The 20,777-nt window shown below is 41.4% G+C and overlaps 1 protein-coding gene and 1 pseudogene across 3 annotated transcripts in view; both read left to right on the forward strand.

Annotated features, from left to right (window-relative positions):
• The first annotated feature begins 6,030 nt into the window (after positions 1–6,030).
• LOC311187563 (RNA-binding protein EWS-like) lies at positions 6,031–10,535 on the forward strand (annotated as a pseudogene). The gene is made up of 2 exons: positions 6,031–6,160; positions 9,693–10,535. The product of its transcript is annotated as an RNA-binding protein EWS-like (transcript).
• Positions 10,536–19,346: 8,811 nt separating this feature from the next.
• The window catches only part of CHIC1 (cysteine rich hydrophobic domain 1), a gene marked incomplete at both ends in the record, with an annotated part of 53,514 nt that continues 52,083 nt past the window's right edge, over positions 19,347–20,777 (forward strand). For both annotated transcript variants that reach the window (XM_084258773.1, XM_084258774.1), the window contains one exon: positions 19,347–19,627. In XM_084258773.1, the coding sequence (XP_084114899.1) occupies positions 19,347–19,627 (281 nt within the window). The remainder of the gene's footprint in view (positions 19,628–20,777) is intronic.

Consider the following 20,777-nt stretch of genomic DNA (forward strand, 5'->3'; position numbering starts at 1 on the left):
GTGCTCAGTGTCCCTTCTACCGGTAGAGTGGCTGGTAGAGAGGTAGCACTGCAATTTTTATTAAAGCCTCCTCTCCCCACCACAGCCTCCGGGTGTCTCTCTCCACTCACTTCTTGATCTTGAGGCATGAATCTCCTGTGTGCCATCTGGTGCACTCTGCCTGCTCTCTCTGATGTCCAAAAGGTGTTCCAGTTTTGCCCCAAGCTATGGGATTCTCTGGGCAGTTTCCACTCGCTAACCTAGATGAGCTACTGAGGAGTAAAGCAAGGAGCCTCCTTTATGCCATATTGGTGGTCCTCCACAAGCTGTTTTATCTACCCTTGTTTTGTAGCATAGCTTGATGTCAGGGAGTGTGAGACCTCCATTTTTGTGCATTTTTCATGAGTGTTTTGCTATGCAGGGTCTTCATGTTTTCTTTCTATTTTGGTAATAAAATCTTTTTGGATTTTGATAGGGGTGGCACTGAATCTATATATTACTCTGGGTAATATAGCCATCTTAACAGTGTTACTTTTTCCAATCCGTTAGCACAAAATACCTTTCCATCTTTTTTATCTTCAGTTTATTTCAACAATGCATTATAATTTTTGGTGTACAGGTCTTTCACTACATTGGTTAAATTTACTCCAAGGTATTTAATTCTTCTAAATGTGATTGTTTTCTGACTTCTACTTTTGCTAGTTTATTTTTGTGTGTATAGACATGCAGCAGGTTTTTGTATATTAATTTTGTAGCCCTCTGCCTTACTATACTCAGTTATTATTTCTAATAGATTTTTTACTGGAGTCTTTGGGATTTTATATGTATATTATTATGCCATTTGCAAACAGTGATAGTGTACTTCCCTTAAAATTTGAATAACTTTTAAAACTTTTTTATCTAAGTGCTCTAGCTAGGACTTCCAGCAATTTATTGAATGGTAGTGGAGAAAGTGGACGTCCTTGCCTTGCTCCTGATCTTAGAAGAAAAGCTTTCAGTTTTTCACCATTGCGTGTGAGTAAATATTGCCAGATGCCTTTTACTGCATCTATTGAGATGATGCTATGATTTTTTGCCCTTCCTTTTGTGATGTAGTGTTTCAGTTTCTTATTTAGCTTATGCTGAAACATCTTTTCATCCCCGGAATAAATCCCTTTTGATCATGATGTCTATAATTCCTATAATATATTGTTGGACTCGGTTTGCTAGTATTTTGTTGAGGATTTTCACATCAATGCTTATGCTTATAGGCGATAATGGCCTGCAATTTTCTTTTTTATATGATGGCTTTGTATTGTTTTGTAGTTAGGGTAATGCTTGCTTGATAAAATGTGATTGGGAGTTTTTCCTCTATTAAATTTATGGCAGAATTTGAGACAGGTATGCATTAATTCTTCCCTGAAAGATTGGTAGAATTTACTAGTAAAGCCATCTCATCTTGGGCTTTATTTTGGGGGATGTTTTCATTACTAGATTTTTTTTCCTGTACTTGTGGCAGGTCTCTTCTGGTTTTCTGTTTCTTCCTTATTCAGTCCTGGAATGCTTAATGTTTCTAAAATTTGTTGATTTCTTCTACGTTATCCTATTTGTTGCCATATAATTGTTCACAATACTCTCTTATGGGGCCTCCCTGGTGGCACAAGGGGTTAAGTTGCAGCACCATAAAGCTATCCACAGCCTCTGCAGCACAAGTTCAATGCCCAGCCAGCCAGGGAGCTACCCACATGGTGCAGCAGTCCTCTCCTGTCTCTCCGGCTGCTCCCCTCAGCAGTGTATTTCAGTCAATTTGCCTGTTCTGTTGCCCACTCTGTCTCTGGTGAATCCTCTCACTCCCTGCACCTCTGGCCTGTACTCCAGTTCTTCTATGCATAAATAAATAAATCTTCAAAAACAAATACTCTCCTATGATTTTTGCATTTCTCCAGTATCTTTTGTAACTTCTCTTCCATTTCTGATTTTATTTATCTGTTTTCTTCTTCGCAAATCTGGCTAAAGTTTTCTCTATTATTTTATCTTTTCAAAGAACTAACTATTGGTTTCTTTGGTCTTTTGGGTTGTGACAAAGGCTGTGTGTGCAAGAAAATACCCATTCTGGAATCACAAGGAGGCAGCAAAGAGACTGTGCCCCAAAGTTCAGATCCCACCCCCATACCTATGATATCAGGAATCCAATTCCCCTCCCACCCTCCCTTTTCTCCACCCATGGTCCAGATCAAGAAAAAAGAACTATATAAAGCTAAAGCCACAGCACCACCTACAGGAAATAAAGGAAATGCATCCATTAGATAACCCAATGTGCAGATAAGATAAAAATCACAGAAACATGGAATCACAAAAAGAGAACAATGAATCTGAAGAAATCAAACTGAAAGTCACAAAATGTTGTGATATAATGGACAGAGAATTCAAAGTTCCTATCATGAAGAAATTCAACACAATATAAGAAAACACAGAGGGCCTCTCCGGCGGCGCAGCGGGTTGAGCACAGCGCTGTGAAGCTGTCCGCAGCCTCTGCAGCCTGGGTTTGATTCCCAGCCGGCCAGGGAGATTCCCACATGGCGTGGCAGACCTCTCCTGTCACGCCTGCTGCTCACCTCAGCAGTGCTTTCGATCCGTCTGCCTGTTCTGCTCCCCACTCTGTCTCTGGTGAATCCTCTCACCCTCCCGCGCCTCTGGTCTGTACCCCAGCTATCTTATAAATAAAAAATAAATCTTTAAAAAAAAAAAGAAAACACAGAAAGGCAGCTCAATAGACCCAGGAAAGAAATTAAACAGAAGGAATACTGCACAAAAAAGATTGCTTCTATTTTTTTAATCAGAAAATCTGGTTATGAAGAATTCAATAAACAAAATAAAAACTGCTATAAAAATTATAGCAATTGGGATGGATCTTATGGAGAAAACAATTAATGATATTGAAGTAGAAATCTACAAATGACTCACATGGAAGAAGACAGAGAGATAAGATTTAGGAAAACAATGAAGAAACTACAAGAACTATCAGTACATTAAGAAAAGAAACACAAGAATAGTGGATATCCATGAAGGCAAAGAGAGGGAAAAGGGAATAGAAGGTAGTAATAGCTGAAAATTTCCTAAACCCAGTGAAAGAAATAACTATACAAGTCAATGACGCTAACAGAACACCTAGCCATCTGAATGCAAAAAGAGCTACATCAAGACACATAATAGTACAATAGACAAAAGACAACAATGAAAAATGTACCGATGGCTATTAGAGGAAAAAATCAAATAACATACAAAGGCATCCCCATCAGATGCCCTTGGAATCACAGGTTTTCGTCAGATTTCTCAGGAGAAACTTCAGGCCAGGAGAGAGTAGAATGACATATACAAAATACCAAATGATGATGATGACAAGCCATGAATACACTACACAACAAGATTATCATTCAAATATGATAGGAATATAAAAGTTTTCTCAAACAAACAAAAGTTAATGGAGTTCACCACTAGATTTGCCTTACAGGAAATGTTGAAAGGAGTTCTTCTTTACGAAAAGAAAAAACAAAAGTGCACAAAACCTTGAGAGGGGTGATATATAGAAAGACAGAATCAGAGGGTTGCAACTACATTCCAGAATAAGGCTAAAATAATTAACTACAGCATAAAGGCCAAAGGAAAAGAAACATTACAAACAACGATAGTTACTTCAAGTTGCCAGTGACATCACAATACTAAAAAGGGAAACAGGACAATGAAAAAATGATAAAGGGGTTGAGAAGGATGGAATCTACAAGCAAATGATGACAAAATGACACCAGCAGCCCCCAAAAATGTTTTTTAAATATGAAAAATTTTACAATCATCACAATAACCACAAAACAAAAATCTGGAGCAAGGACACAAAGTATTAAATAAAGAAGAAACTTGGAGAATCAACATGGAAAAACACCTAAATGAAATGGCAGAGAAAAACATAGGGGAAAAGCAACATTGGAAATATGGATCAATGATGAAACAAGAGAAAATGGGGGTTATAACTCCTCAGAGAGCAAAAATCACCCTAAATGCGAATGGACTCAACTCACCAATGAAAAGACACAGACTGGCTGGATGGGGAAAAAAAGAATCCAACTACATGCTACTTCCAGGATTTACATGTCACTTCTACTGACAAACCTGGACACAAAGTGAAAGGATGGGGGAAGATATATCAGATAAAGAAGTAAAGAAGAAACACAAGCTATACTTCTATCAGATAAAATAGACTTTTAGTAAAAGAAGACAATAAGATTCAAAGATACACTATATAAGGATGAAGGGGTCAATTCACGAGGACATAACCATTAATACACATGCACACAGTACAGAAGCACCACAATACATAAAGCAAATATTAACAGCCCTACAGGGACGACACATAAACACCAACACAATAATAATGGAGGACTTTAACAAGCCACTTACTTCAAATCCTCCAGACAGAAAATCAACCAGTAAACAATGGCCTTAAATGACACAATAGGCCAAATAAACACAATAGATATATACAGAACTTTTTTTTAAGATTGATTGATTGATTGATTGATTGATTGATTGATTGATTGATTTATACAAGCACTGGGTACAGTCAGAAGCACGGGAGGGTAAGAGAATTCACCAGAGCCAGAGCGGGGAACAGAACAGGCAGACTGACAAAGAAATACAATGCTGAGGGGAGCAGCGGGCACGGCAGGAGAGGTCTGTCGCGCCATGTGGGACCCTCACCGGTGGCCAGGATCAAACCGGCGCTGCAGAGGCCACAGGCAGCTTCACAGCCCAGCGCTCAACCGCTGCACCACCAGGGGAGGCCCTATATACAGAACATTTTATCTAAAAGCAGCAGAACACAAATATTTCTTAAGTAGACATGGAAAATTCATAAGGATATACCACATGTTGGAACATAATACAAGATACAATAACTTTATGATTGAAATTATTTCAATCTTTTTTTTTGACCATAATGGTATGAAACTAGAGATAAATCGTAAGAGGAATGCAGAAAAATCACAAATATGGTTTCTATCTACCTGAACAGGTGCAAAGGTATCAGTCTGATTTTATACATAATACAGCATAGAAAAACTAAACCTGAAAAGACAGAAGAACCTATCAGAAATGCCAGAGGGGAGGGGAAAAAATAGAAGTGTCAATCCAGCAAAACTGCAGAATACCCCTCAAAGAAGAGTTCAAGGTAACAGTTATAACAATGTTTGCTTGGCCAAAAAAAAAAAAGGGGGGGGGGGTTAATGTAAAACAGGAACAGAATAAAGACCAAGAAGGTAATAGGCTATTATAATTAGAACTAATGGATTTAAAAATACTAAAACTAAATTTAAAATATAATAGAGGACCTTAACAGCAGACAAATGCAAACAATAGAATTAGTGAGCTTGAAATCATGTCAGAGAACTCACAAATAGAACAACAGAAAAATATTTTAAAAATGAAAAATAGTGCAAAAACCTTCTGGGATAACCAAAAGAGAAACTAGAAAACCCCTCTTCTGGTGGCCCAAGAGGAAGAGAAAGGTAAAGGCATAGAACATTTATTTAAAGAAATAATCACTGAGAACCAGCTCAACCTGGGAAAATAATACAGACATAATACAAGACACATTATAATAAAACTGTTAAACGTAATCCCAATGTTTTATAGATATAAAATGACTGACAAATTAATTTTTAAAAATACAAATAAATAATAAAATTATTGAAAGTTCATGACAAGGACAGAATATCCAAATTATGAGAGCTTTGGAACTACAATTCCTATCAGGCTTTGCCTCTCCCCACCTCCCACCTGGCACAGAGCCTACTGGGAGAGATAGGCTACAGCAAGCAAGGCCCAATGAGTACTGGCTCCTTAGGAGAGAGGGGCTTCAAGGAAGCATGTGGCAGACTCCTGGCCTCACTCCATAGCTGGGGCTAGTTGGGTGGAGGTCCTGCATTTCCCAACTCATGGAGGTGTTTCATTCCTTTCGTCAGCAAGCTTCAGGGTGTCCTCAACTCGGTGGGTGCCAAAATCATCCAGTTGCCTCAGATCATGGTGGTGGGGATGCAGAAGAATGGGAAGAGCTCAGCGCTGGAAAGCCTAGTGGGGAGAGACCTGCTTCCTAGAGGCACTGGTATTGTCACCTGGATACCTCTGACTCTAGCTGGTCATTCATCTGAAGGTAAATGGAAAACAACAGAAGAAGATGGAGTTGAAGCAGAAGAATGGGATAAATTTCTCCACACCAAAAACAAACTTCACATAGATTTTGATGAAATTTGACAAGAAATTGAAAATGAAACAAAAAGGATTTCAGGAACTACTAATAAGGGAGAAAGCCCTGAACCTATTGATCTTGAGATTTCTTTCACTAAACTTTGTTAATCTAACACTTATGGTTTTGCCAGGAATTAGCAGGTTGCCTGTAGGTGATCAACCTAAGAATATTGAGCTGTCCTCAGTGCTCTGGTCATCTAAACACATGTAGAGGCATTTATCTATGAAATAGTAAACACATAAAGATTCTGGGTAAAAATCATGAGATCATGACCAGCTAATTGTAGGCAGGGTATAAAGTCAATTTGTCATGACATTAAAAGGAAGGTCCCTATTATAACCTATATAAAGTAAAAATGAAGAAATAGAAGATCATATCACAAGTGCTGGAGCAAAGAAAAATCCCTGAGAGAATTATCGATTCAGCAGAACTGTGTGAATATTCCTAGTGAGGAGTTTGAGGCAACAGTTGTAATCATACTTGCTGAACTAAGAAAAACAATGGGCGATCAAAAACAAGAATAACCTAAAGAGAAGTAATGTCCCTTCATGGGGGTCCCAGAAGAAGACAACAGGAAGGCAGAGAAAATCTATTAAGCCTCCCTGGTGGCGCAAGGGGTTAAATTGCAGAACTCTGAAGCTATCCCGCAGCCACTGCAGCACAAGTTCAATCCCTGGCCGGCCAGGGAGCAACACACATGGCGCGCAGACCTCTCCAGGCTTGCCCACTGCTCCCCTCAGCAGTGTATTTCGTCAGTCTGCCTGTTCTGTTCCCCGCTCTGACTCTTGTGAATTATCTCACCCTCCCGCACTTCTGACTGTACCCATTGCTTGTATAAATAAATAAATAAATAAATAAATCTTTAAAAAAAAAAAAATTTATTAAAGGGCCTCCCCGGTGGCTCAGTGCTTGAGCGCTGGGCTGCAAAGCTGCCCGCAGCCTCTGCAGCGCAGTTTCGATCCCCAGCCGCAGGCGAGGGTCCCACATGCCGAGCAGACGTCTCCTGTCATGCCTGCTGCTCCCCTCAGCAGTGTATTTTCGTCGGTCTGCCTGTTCTGCTCCCCACTCTGGCTCTGGTGAATTCTCTCACCCTCCCGAGCTTCTGACTGTACCCAGTGCTTGTATAAATAAATAAATAAATCTTTAAAAAAATTTAAAAAAATAAAAAGTCTATTAAAATAAAAAAAGTCTATTAAAATAAACAACCACCTCGATCTGGGATACAAACCAGACATTCTGATTCAAGAGGTGCAAAGAGTTCCAAACAAAATAAAACAGACTGACACACTCCCAGACACGTTATAATTAAAGTGTTGAAAACCAATGACATGGAATGAACACTAAAAGAATTAAGACAAAGAAAAGTAACCTATAAGGGATCACCTATCAGACAGACTGTCTGCATACTTCTTAGTGGAAATCTTACAGGCAAGAAGGGAAGGATAAGAAATATTTAAAGTATGCAGAGGAAAAGATTTCTAACCTAGAATAGTTTTTCGGACCAGATTATCATTCAAAACAGAATGTCACAGGGTAAAGAATGTCACTGAAAACAAAAATCAAGAGACTATACCAACACCAAGTCATACTTGAAACAAGTATAAAGGGGCTAACATAAGTAACAACAAAATAAATCTAGAGGTAACAAACACCTAAATTATGCAACTTGGAGGAGAGTAAAAATGTGGCCCATAAGAATGAGTTTGAGATCAAACCATCTAAGATCCCACAAATGTGGTCCATCATACACAAACCTCAGTATACCTTCAAACAAAAATCAGTAGAAGTAACACATAAGACAATGAAAATGGAATATAAATAAAGCATAAAAGGAAGATGTCAAAAATCAAAAGACACAAACTAAAAATGTTTAAATGGCAATAAGCATTTATGTTGTAATTATCAACTTGAATACGAATGGCCTGAATTCAATTAAAATGTAGAGAGTGGCTGAGTGGGTATCAAAACAAAATCCAACCTTTTGCTGCTCACAAGAAACTCATCTTACCACCAAAGATAACCACAAGCATAAAAAACTGGAAGACAGTCCTATAAGAAAATGGCAACCCAAAAAAAAAGTCAGGAACAGCTACATTTACATCAGATAAAATAGATTTCCAAATAAAAAAAGGTAACAAGAGACAGAGGTGGACATTATATATGAATATGGACCAAATACAAGAACAACAAATAGTACTCATAATATGTATGCTCCAAATTATGAAACACCTATATATATATTTATATTTATACATATTAATATATATAAAGCAATTATTAAGAGGATTAAAGAGACATGTCGACTACAATAAAATAACAGTAGGGGATTTTTAAGCCCACTTACAACTACAGACAGATCAACAGGACAGAATAAATAAGAAAACAATAGCCTCAAATGAGGAGCTAGATCAAATAGGCTTAACAGACATCTACAGAACCCTCCATCCCAAAATCACAGCAAATGCATTTTATCAAGCGCACACAAAACATTTTGAAGAATAGACTGTATGTTAGGACACAAGTCAATTATCAAAAATGTGACAAAAATTGACATCAGGCTCCCCAGCGCTATCAAGCTATCGCCAGACACTGAAGCACAAGTTCGATCCCCAGCCAGGGAGCTGACCCACATGGCGCAGCAGACCTCTCTTGACTAGCCCGCTACTCCCCTCAGCAGTGTATTTCAGTAGATCTGCCTGTTCTGCTCCCCACTATGTCTCTGGTGAATCCTCTCACCCCCGCACCTCTGGCCTACACCCCAGTTCTTGTATGCATAAATAAGTAAAAATAAATCTTTTCAAAAAATTGAAATCATACCAAGTATTCTTTCTGACTATAATCCATAAAGCTAGATTTCAAAAGTGGACAAACCCGAAATACTTGCAGACTAAACAACAGGCTGTTTAGCAGCTATTGAATTAAAGAAGAGATTAAAACAGAAGTTTAAAAATACCTCCAGGCTAATGAAAATAAGAATGCAAGCTACTGGAATGAATGGGATGAAGCAAAAGCAGTCTTTCGAGGAAAGATAATTGGAACACAAGCCAACATTAAGAAGCAAGAAAAATCTGAAATAAACAATTTAATATTACATCTAAAGAAATGTGGAAATAGGAACAAATAAGACCCAAATCTAGTAAAATGTCACAAAGAAATAATGAACTAATAATAACAAAAATTAGGGTGAAAATAAGTGCAAGAGGAGTCAAAAATGCCATACAAAAGATCAGTGAAACTAAGAGTTCTTTGAAATTAACAAAATTAATAAACCTCTACCTAAGCTAAAAGAGAGAAAATCTTTAAACAAAATTAGAAATGAAAGGAGAAATTGCCAAGGTGGGCACAGAATACAAAGACTCTAAAGGAATACAATGAAAACTGTATGCCAGTAAATTCGATAATCCTGAAGAAATGGGAGAGGGAGATGGACGTTGAGAGAACAAGACGGAAGGAGAGAAAACAGCACCCACCGGTCACAGTACCTACAGCCCAGCAGTGGCCCAGCAGGGCTGCAGCCTTGTACTTCCCTGCCCACTCAAGGATATACACAGACCACCCAGGCACATGGGCAAGGAAGTTATGGAACCTATGGACAGCCCACTGATGTCAGCGACACCCGGGCTCAGGCCACTGCAGCCTGCAGGAGATGGCCCACACACCCTCTCATGGATCGCCTCCCACTGATCATGCCACTCCAACTGCCCCCAGGCATACAGTCAGCCTGTCCAGAGGTACAGCATTGGTGCTTATGATGCCACCACTGCTACGGTCACTTCCACCCAGGCCTCCTATGCAGCTCAGCCTGCCTATGGCACTCAGCCGCTTACCCAGCCACTGGGCAGCAGCCACTGCACCTGCAAGACCACAGAATGGTAGCAAGCCCACTGAGACTAGTCAGCTTCAATCTAGCAGAGGGGGTTCAACCAGCCCAGCATCGGATGTGGACAGAGTCACTGCAGTTATCCCTAGTACCTGGGAGCTATCCCATGCAGCCAGTCACCGCACCCCCTTCTTATCATCCTACCAGCTATTCCTCTTCACAGCCAACAAATAATGATCAGAGCAGCTGGTCTCAACAGCCGAGCAGCTACGGACAGAAGAGTAGCTAGGTCAACAAAGCAACTATGGACAGCAACCGCCCACTAGTTATCTCCCCCACCCTCCAAAACTGGATTGTACAGACAGCCTCCAAGTCAATAATGCCAAAAGTGCAGCAGCTGTGGCAGCAGAGACACTTGGAGGAGCGACCAGATCTAGACCCACCTTTAGATACAGGTAGACTCTGACAACATAGCAATTTACGTTCAAGGATGAAATGACAATGTGACTCTGGATGATCCGGCAGACCTTTTCGAAGCAGTGTGGAGATGTTAAGATGTGCAAGGGAACCAGAGAGCCCATGGATCCGCACCTGCCTGGACAAGGAAACAGGAACACCCACAGGCAATGCCAGTGTCCTATGAAGACCCACAACAGCCATGGCCGGGGAGTGGTTTGATGGGAAAGATTTTAAAGGGAGCAAACAACGCTTCTCATGCACCAGTGAACTGCACACAGGTTAGTGTGCCACCCCCTGAGGGCAGAGCGATGCCGCTGCCTCTCTGCGGAGGTCCAGGGGGCCCAGGAGGTCCTAGGGAAACTGTGGGTCGCATGGGAGGCATAGGAGACAGGAGGCGTCCCCCAAGAGAGCCCCGGGGTTCTTGAAGGAACCTATCCAGGGCCTCCCCGGTGGCGCAGCGGTTGAGCGCTGGGTTGCGAAGCTGCCCGCGGCCTCAGTGGCGCCGGTTCGATCCCCGGCTGCTCCCCGGCCACCGGAGGAGGGTCCCACATGGCGCGCAGACCTCTCCTGCCGCCCGCTGCTCCCCTCAGCAGTGTACTTCGGTCCTTTTGCCTGCTCTGCTCCCCGCTCTGGCTCTGGTGAATTCTCTCACCCTCCCGCACTTCTGACTGTACCCAGTGCATGTATAAACAAAACAAACAAATAAATAAATAAAACATGCCTCTATTAAAAAAAAAAAATTGAAGGAACCTATCCAGGGGAGGAAACGTCCAACACCGAGCTGGAGACTGACAGTACCCCAATCCAGGGTATGGAAACCAGAACTTCCCCTGGAGAACTTCCCCTGGCTTCCCCTGGCAGCCGGTGTGAGGCTCTGAAGCCTGAAGGCTTTCCCCCACCATCTTTTCCACCCCCAGGTGGTGACTATGGCACAGGTGGTCCTGGTGATATGTGAGGAGGAAGAGTTGGCCTCATGGACATGATGTGGCTTCATGAACTGTGATGGGCCTGGTGGAATGTTCAGAGGAGGTCCTGGGGGAGACAGAGGTGGCTTCCTTGGTGGCCGGGGCATGGACCGAGGTGGCTTTGGTGGAGGAAGAAGAGATGGCCCTGGGAAGCCCCCCGGACCTTTGATGAAACAGATGGGAGGAAGAAGTGGATGTTGAAGACCTGGAAAAATGGATAAAGACTGTCGCCGTCAGGAACGCAGAGACCCGCCCTGCTAAACAGAGACCGGGCAGAGCTGCACTGACCACCATTTTTATTTTTTAAACCAGAAAATATTTTAAATTTATAATTCCATATTTACAATTATACAATTCCATATTTATAATCATAATGCCTCAACATTATGATTATTCCTCGTCTGTAGTATTTTTCACCATTTGTGAAGAAACATTAAAACAAGTTAAATGGTAGTGTGCTGAATTAACTTTTTCCTTCTTTTAAAGATGACTGTGGCACAAGGGCTTAAGTCTCGGCACTATGAAGCTATCCGCAGCCACTGCAGTATGAGTTGGACCCCCGGCTAGGGAGGTGACCCACATGGCGCAGCAGACCTCTCTGGTCTCGCCCTCTGCTCCCCTCAGCAGTGTATTTCAGTAGATCTGCCTGTTCTGCTCCCCACTCTGTCTCTAGTGAGTCTTCTCACCACCCCGCACCTCTGACCTACACCCCAGTTCTTGTACACAGAAATAAATAAAAATAAATCTTAAAAAAAATAAAGATGACTGTTTAAGACTAAATAATAGCAGCCCCTGAGTGCATGCTTAGTCTCATTGTGGACAACTAAAAGGGCTTCTAACAGTATTCATGGTTGTGATATTTGTTTGTTTTTAATAAAATTCCAAATGTTCATTTTAAAAAAAAATCTAGAAGAAAGGGGCACATTTCTTCTGAAAAAAGTTAATTTATTTATTTTCTTACATCATTGTTCATTTTGGGGCAATGCTTGATTTCTCCCCTCAGGTGCATGTAGTCCCCATAGTTCTCCCACCACCATAGCACCCATGATCCATCACCATAGTCCCTTGGGCTCTTCCATCACATTTTAACCCCTCCCCCACTCCTCCCCTGCTGTATGTCGCGGATCTATAATTTGCCTGCTAGTTTTGTCCTTTTTTTCCCTGACGCTTTGTTCAATTTCACTATATTCCTCCTATAAGTGAAATCATCCAATATTTATCTTTTTCCTTCTGATGTATTTCACTTAGCATAATCCCTTTCAGCTCCATCCATGTTGCCACAAATGGCATGAGTTTATCTTGGATCACTGAGTAGTAGTCCATTATGTAGATATACCACATTTTCTTGATCCACACCTAAATGCCGCTCTGTTTGGGGCATTTAGGTTGTTTCCACATCTTGGCTATTGTAAATGGTGCTGCTAGAAATATAGGAATGGAGGTTTCCCTTTTGAATTACTGTTATTGTGTCCTTTGGGTAGATTCCTAGGAGTAAAATTGTTGGATCATACGATAGATCCAAGAAATAGCCAAACTGTTGTAAGATTTTTTTTTTTACTGCAGTAACATCGCATTATGTTATATCAGCTTCAGGTGTGCATCATTGAAAATCAACATGTGTATATACAACATTTAGTTCACCTTACATATATAACATGAAATTTTAAGTGTACAGTTCAGTGGCATCAAGTTAATTCATATTATTATGTAATCATTACCCCAATTCATCTCTAGAACTCATTGTGTCTTATAAAACTAAAACTCTATACCCATTAAACTATTCCCCTTTCCCCACTTTCTCATTCCCTAGCAACCGTTGTTACACTTTATGTCTCTATGAATTTGATTAACTCCAGGTATTTCACATAAAAGGAATCATACAGTATCTGTCCTTTTGTAACTGGCTTATTTCACTTAGCATAATATCCTCAAGTTTCATCCAGGGTGTAGTATATGTCAGAATTTCCTTCCTTTTTAAATTTATTCTTAAAATTATATTTAAAAATTAAGGTATCTGGGCCTCCCCGGTGGCGCAGCGGTTGAGCGCTGGGTTACGAAGATGCCCGCAGCCTCTGCAGCGCCAGTTCGATCCCCAGCTGCTCCCTGGCCACCTGAGGAGGGTCCCACATGGCACGCAGACCTCTCCTGCCGCCTGCTGCTCCCCTCAGCAGTGTACTTCGGTCCTTCTGCCTGCTCTGCTCCCCGCTCTGGCTCTGGTGAATTCTCTCACCTTCCCGCGCTTCTGACTGTACCCAGTGCTTGTATAAATAAATAAATCTTTAAAAAAAAATTAAGGTATCACTTCTTGGCCTTTTGGCTAAGATCAAGTGTAAAAATAAAGGTAATTTTGATTTGTAACACTGTATGTTTCAGGGGTAGAGTTTCACACCAACGCACCAACAAAGCATCAAAAATCTACCATAGTCCATGGAACCCTTTGTCCCTTGATCCTTCCACTGGTGGTAACCTCAGTTCTGCTGACAGGTTTCAAGGGTCTGTTTTGATTTGCTTTTTATATTCCATGTGAGTGAAATCTTCGTCTTTGTCTTCCTTCTGACTTATTTGCATAATAGAAATCCCCTCTAGTTCCATTCATGATATCACAAATGGTAAAATTTCAGCTTTTCATAGATGATATCGTCCCAGAGATCTCTTATGGTATCTTCACTTATTCCGTTCTTTTTTATTTTTGCTCTGTCTGGATAGGTTTTATTGCTTTGTCATTCAACTCACTTATTCATTCCTCTGATTTATCCAGTCTCTCATTGGACCCCTCTATCATATTTTTTAATTGTTACTGTTTGTCATCTCTGCAAATTCTGTTTAAATGTTCCTTAATTTTCTAGTTCCTACATTCTTCTCCCAAGATCTCTGAGCATCTTTTTAACCATTACTTTGAATTCTTCCTCGGGTAGTTTGCTTATCTCCACTGCATTATTATTTTTTTTAAATAATTATTTATTTATTTATACAAGCACTGGGCATAGTCAGAAGCGAGGGAGGGTGAGAGAATTCACCAGAGCCACAGCGGGAAGCAGAGCAGGCAGAAGGACCGAACGAAGTACACTGCTGAGAGGAGCAGCGGGTGGCAGGAGAGGTCTGCGCGCCATGCGGGACCCTCCTCCAGTGGCCGGGGAGCAGCCGGGGATCGAACCGGCGCTGCAGAGGCTGCAGGCAGCTTCGCAACCCAGCGCTCAACCGCTGCGCCACAGGGGAGGTCCTCCACTGCATTTTTAAATGCCTTCACCATCCCTTATACCCCCTTGGCTCTTTTTCCCTCCCCCTCTTAACCTCATAATTATCTGCTACAGAAACATTCTAAGTGTCTAAGAACATATGAGTGGATTATGGAGATAGCGGTACATACACACAATGGAATACTACTTAGCTATGAAAAGAGATGAAATCTTCCAGGTCCATCCATGTTGCTGCAAATTGCATGAGTTTATCTTTTTGATTGCTGAGTAATATTCCACAGTGTATATGTACCACATCTTCTTGATCCAGTCATCTATTTTTGGACATTTGGGTTGTTTCCAAAGCTTAGCTATTGTAAACAGTGCAATTGTATGGGGACTATAACCAAGATGAAAATTCATACATTGTGCAAAAATGAAAAATGATGTAAGACATATATAAAATATTTTTTTAAAAAATAAGAAAAAAGAGGTGAAATCTCGCCATTTGTGACAACATGAATAGAACTGTAGGAGAGTGTGACACATGAAATAAGTCAGAAGATGAAAGAAAAACACCAGATGAATTCACTAACATGTGGAATATAAATAAACAAAACAAAGGAACAGACAAAACTAAGCTTACCCTAGATAAACTTAAAGGAACCCTGGATATCCAACTACAGAATTGAGGCTATCAAAGGAGGAGCATAAGGGAAAAGGAGCCCATGAACTGTTGCAGAGACTCATGGGAGCTTTGGTCTAGGGTGTGGTGTGATAACAGAAATCTGAAGGGGTGTCAAGTTATACCCTTAATTTACATACAGTAGTATAAACCAATGTTACCTCAATAAAAAATATATAAACACAAACAAAAGCCATCTGACAGCTTCAAATATGGAAATTTCAGTTTCTTATCCACGTTAACAGATGTGAAAATTTCTACAATTCCTCATGCTCTACTTGCCTTTGGGTCTCTACCAAAAGGCAAGTGACAGTAATTAACTGCCTTGCAAGCTCAGAATAAATGCCATTTTTCTAGAGAAAGGTGGGGGGAAGGAGGCAGGCCAGCCAATCTCCAAAGGTTACACACTATATGATGCAATTTACATAGCATTCTGGAAATTACAATTATAGATATTAAAAGTTTAATGGTTGTGGGGTGTGGGAGGATGGCTATAAAATCATAACAGCAGGTATGCTTGAGGTGATGTAACTGTGTGCTGAGTGTGGTGAGGGTTATATGAACCTACACATGTGATAAAATAGCATAGAACTAAATGCACGTGCACACACACAAACAAGTACATACATGACTGGAAATATGAGCAAGATGTGTGGGTTGTATCAATGTCAATTTCCTGGTTGTGATAGTGTACAACAGTATGCAAAATGTAACCATTGGGGGATACTGAATTAACGATGAACAGGACATCTTTGTGTTATTTTTACAACTATATAGGAGTCTACAATTATCTTGGGGAAAAAAACTTAATTTTTAAAAGAAGAATAAAAAAAAAGTTCATCAAAGAAAGTATACAAGTGGACAATAAGCACATGACAAGATGCTCAACATCATGAATCATTAGGGAGATGCAAAGCAAAACTATAATGTGATAGCATGTCATACCCACAAGAATAGCTAGAGTCAAAAAGACAAGGAAAAACAGATATTAGAAAGGATGTGGAGAAAATGGAACATTCACACATTGCTGGTGGGAGTGTAAACTGATTGAAATATTTTGGAAGACGGTTTGGGAGTTTCTTAATTTCAAGATAGTCTTAATATATGACCCAGCAGTTCTACTCATGGTAGAGAAATTAAAACATATATTCACACAAGGACATGTTATGTGAATTAGTCCAAATTCTAGCTTAATCCAAATTCTCCTATGGTTTAACAAAACAAATTACCTTTGAAATATATGCCTTTTCAGCACAATGTATATGCAGAAAAACAGATGAATGATTTGACTATATTTGTGAGTTTCTCTAAGCATACCAGTTCCCTGAACTGCTTTGTCCTTTTGACATCTGACTAAATGCCAGGGAATTCTTTACATTTTTGACAAGTGGAATCTCCCCTTTCCTCTCCTTCTACCCCATAGCCATCATTTTTTCACTTTTGTCATAGTTTCAGTGCTTCACTTTGCACTTGTCCTAAAGTCGATCCTTTATACTCCTTTCCCTTTATCGCCTGCAAATGCTCCTTTTTGGCCTAATCCTGAGTGATGAAAAGGAGAAACTACCATTTAAGCAATAATCAGCAAAATACTTTCCTCTAAACAATGGCTTAGTGGACATTAATGGATAATATGTTTGGAAATTTTTCAGTATTATCTATGACTTTCTTCTTTTTGAAAAAGAAGAATGGGTGCAGAATACTGATTTGACCCTAAGTCTAAGGCATTTCACTCCCATAAATGTTTTTGACACATTGTTTATTAACAGCTAAGAAAAGGGGCATCCCTGGTGGCCCAGCGGGTTGAGCACAGCACTGTGAAGCTGTCCGCAGCCTCTGCAGCGCGGGTTCGAGTGCTGGCCAGGGAGAAACCCACATAGTGCTGCAGACCTCTCCTGTCTCACCCGCTGCTCCCCTCAGCAGTGTTTTCAGTTCTATGTCTGTTCTGTACCCTGCTCTGTCTCTGGTGAATTCTCTCGCCTTCCCACGCCTCTGGCCTGTACCCCAGTTCTTGTATAAATAAATAAATCTTTTTTTAAAAAAAATAGCTAAGAAAAGCAGATATAGTCTGTATTTCTAGCAAGAGGCTATTATAAATTATTTTAAGGTTCCACCTTTCATTATAACTTCTCTCTAGTAGATAAGATTCTCTCTATGATAAAAAAGTAGATTTTGTTGCTTATTGTGTTAGTTTATTTTAAAAATTCCTAAATACTCAAGTTGTTGAGTACTACAAAAGAATTTTTTTCACCTTAATAACACAAGCTCCTTGATAATTATGATGGGTTGATCAGTGCCTCTTATAGAACTAATTTCTTCCTCCCTCACAGACACTAAATGCTTTGTTTATACTGCTATATTGCTAATGTAATACTGATCCTAATTAAAGTGTGGCTACCTGTTTCCCCAATCTCACCATCTAATTGGGACATGGCTGTCATAGAGCAGAAAGAGCAGTCAAGCTGATGTTAGAATTATGGATTATGGAGTTTTACTACTTAGCAGTTGTGGAACTTTACGGTCTCAATGATCTCTGAATGAAGACATGGAATTTTGTGCCACTGCCAAATGTGAAAGAGTTTGAGCCATGGTTTGGAAACTCAAAATATGTAAACTGTACAACATTTTTGGTGGGTGTGGAGCAGACAGGATAGAATATTTGAAATAGAACATTTTGGACAAAAGGTCAGTACAAATCTTAATAAATTACTTAAACTTCCTGAGACTGTTTTAGATATGATGGCGCTTCCCTCACAGAATTGTTTAAGGCTAATGAGATACTGTATGTGAAATAGTCTAGTTCAGTGTAAAGAAAATGAATGATTTTTTTCTATTTCCTTAGATTGGAATGTTCCCTCTGGCTCGTCTATTCTCCCTTCCTAAAAAAAAAAACAAACCTCCAAAATTCAAACATCATCTTTCAAGAAACAGCCCAAATGGCACCACTCTGCAAATCACCTTTTGAAACAACTTCAGGCAGTATGGCCCTTTGGTTAACAGCACCGATCTTTGGGAATCAGAACAGACGCCCAAGTTTAAAAGGAAGCCTGCTATGTAGTAGCTCCATGACCTTGAACAAGTGACTTATCCTCTCCGCTTCTAGGTTTCCCATCTGTGAAAAGAGATCATCATGGTACATAAGCTTATAGGGCTTTGTGTTTAAGTACTTTTTTTTCTTACATTATTTCTAATATTTGGACAGCATTTATTTCTCCCCGCAGGTGTAGTTCGGGTACTTCGCCCACCACCACAGCAGCAGCGAGATCCAGCACCACAGTCCCTTGTGCATCCCCTCCTCAATTTTGACCCCTTCCCCCTTCCCCTTCTGGGTTTTAAGTATTAAATGAGATATGCACGTAGAGGGCTTAGCTCAGTCCCCGACACCTAGTCAGTCTTTTGCAAGTATTACGTAGAAGTAGTAAGAGAAACTTTTCTCTCCAGTAAAACGTCGATTAAAATGCTTACCCTGCCTCCCAGGGTTGTGGCACAGCCGTGATGCGAAACTGTTCAAACTGTAAAGCTGAACAAATGTGAGGGCTTGGTATATGCCTTGGAGATGTCTGGGGCAACGTTCTCACCTCACTTTCGCAGCATCTGCTTTCCCGGTACTGGAGGGGAGTACTCATACCCAGTACTGGTGAAAAGGAAAAACGAGACCCGTCTCCCAACACTAGCAGCAGAATCCCGAAGAGCAGCCTCCGGTTCAGCACCCCGGGACCGGACCTCGGCAATTCCCTGGAGCTCACCTCCGCCGCCCCTTCCCCCAGCCGCGCAAGCGTACACAGATTTTGCGCGTCGCCCTCCCGCTCCCGCCCCCAGCCGTCCCCCGGCACCCCTCCCCCGTCCGCCCCAACACGCAGGCGCGTCTCCTCTAATCCTGTCCCTACCCGACTCCTCTTTCTCTTTATCGCGTGTCCCCTCAGCTTCCAGCACCTCAGCAAGTTCGAACTCTACTCCTTGCGGGTGGCGGCGAACGAGAGGTCACGTGATGAGCATACTGCTGCCCAACATGGCGGAGTTCGACACCATCTCGGAACTGGAGGAGGAGGAGGAAGAAGCGGCAACGTCGTCGTCGTCGCCGTCGTCGTCGTCGTCGTCGGTGTCTGGGCCTGACGATGACGAGGAAGATGAGGAGGAAGAGGAGGAAGAGGAGGAAGAGGAAGAGGAGGAAGAGGAGACGCCGCCCCCGCCTCGGGTAGTGAGCGAGGAGCATCTGCGGAGATACGCCCCGGACCCCGTATTAGTGCGGGGGGCCGGCCACATCACTGTGTAAGTGAAAGGGGCTGTGGGCTTCCCAAAGGCAGATTTGACCGCAGAGGGATGAGAAAGCGATCGAGGGGGCCTGCGGAGTGGGGGAGGGCTGACTTCTCCTCTCTCCACTTGCCGGTGCTCGGGCCCTCGTGCCAGGTGTGCTGTCCCTCCCAGCTTCAAAATTCTGCCCTCAAGGAGTGTGCAGTAGTATTCGTAACTGCTGTGGTATTAATTGAATGAAGCCAAAACCTACAATTAAGAGAGGACACCTGGTCTTGATAGAGAAATCCGAGGAGATAGGTGTAAAGGAAGTAAGGAGAATGCAAATGTGATGCACCAACGCCTGATAAAGAGTGAGTTTAGGACAAGGAAGTTAGGGGTTTGGGAGCTCACGGCATTGGAATAGGGGTGAGTCTCCTTCTGTTGTGTGCTCACAAGCGAATAGTCCTTAAACTGCAGGATGTATTGGAGGATTCTTTGCTGCTAAGATCGGTGTCTAGTGGAGCACGGGGACTGCTGTGACGTGACAAGACATAGGCTTGGATTCTTCGAAACAGAAACATGATATATCTCGTGAATAATATAGAATGTCCACCCATCCACGTATTCATCCATCCATTCTTCTTCTCTGATCCTTATATGAATGAATACAGTGATCCTGTCAATGCCTTGATCACTTCTTACTCTGACCTTCCTGAAATATCATACAATTAGACGTTCAGGTTGAGAGGAAGCTATGAAAAGTAAAACGTGCAATGGATTGGGAGTGAGGATGCCTGGATGCTAGTCTCAGCTGTGTTTCTTTCTGGCCCTATGACCTTGGTCAGGTTACTTCCCATTTCTGGGCCTTGATTTCTCCACATGTAAAATGCAGATAGCCTACAATGTTCTGGGCTAGATGGTTTCTAAAACCTTTGAGCCCTGAGATAATATAAGATACCTCTTGGAGATTTTCTATGCCCAGACATTAAATATGCAAACGTTAAATATATGTGGAAATTAGTCCCTCAGGAGCTGAGGATGATTTCTTGAAAATTTACCCAGAGTGACTTTTCTTAAAAATTGTAATCTTGATCCTATTTGAGAAAATAGAGGGTGGAAGGACCTCAGTAGTTGCAAAGCAAAAGAAAATTTTAGTATTCACTGAGCTTTATGGAGTGTTTTCTCT

Source organism: Talpa europaea, assembly GCF_964194135.1.
Source record: "Talpa europaea genome assembly, chromosome: X".
Classification (NCBI taxonomy): Eukaryota; Metazoa; Chordata; class Mammalia; order Eulipotyphla; family Talpidae; genus Talpa; species Talpa europaea.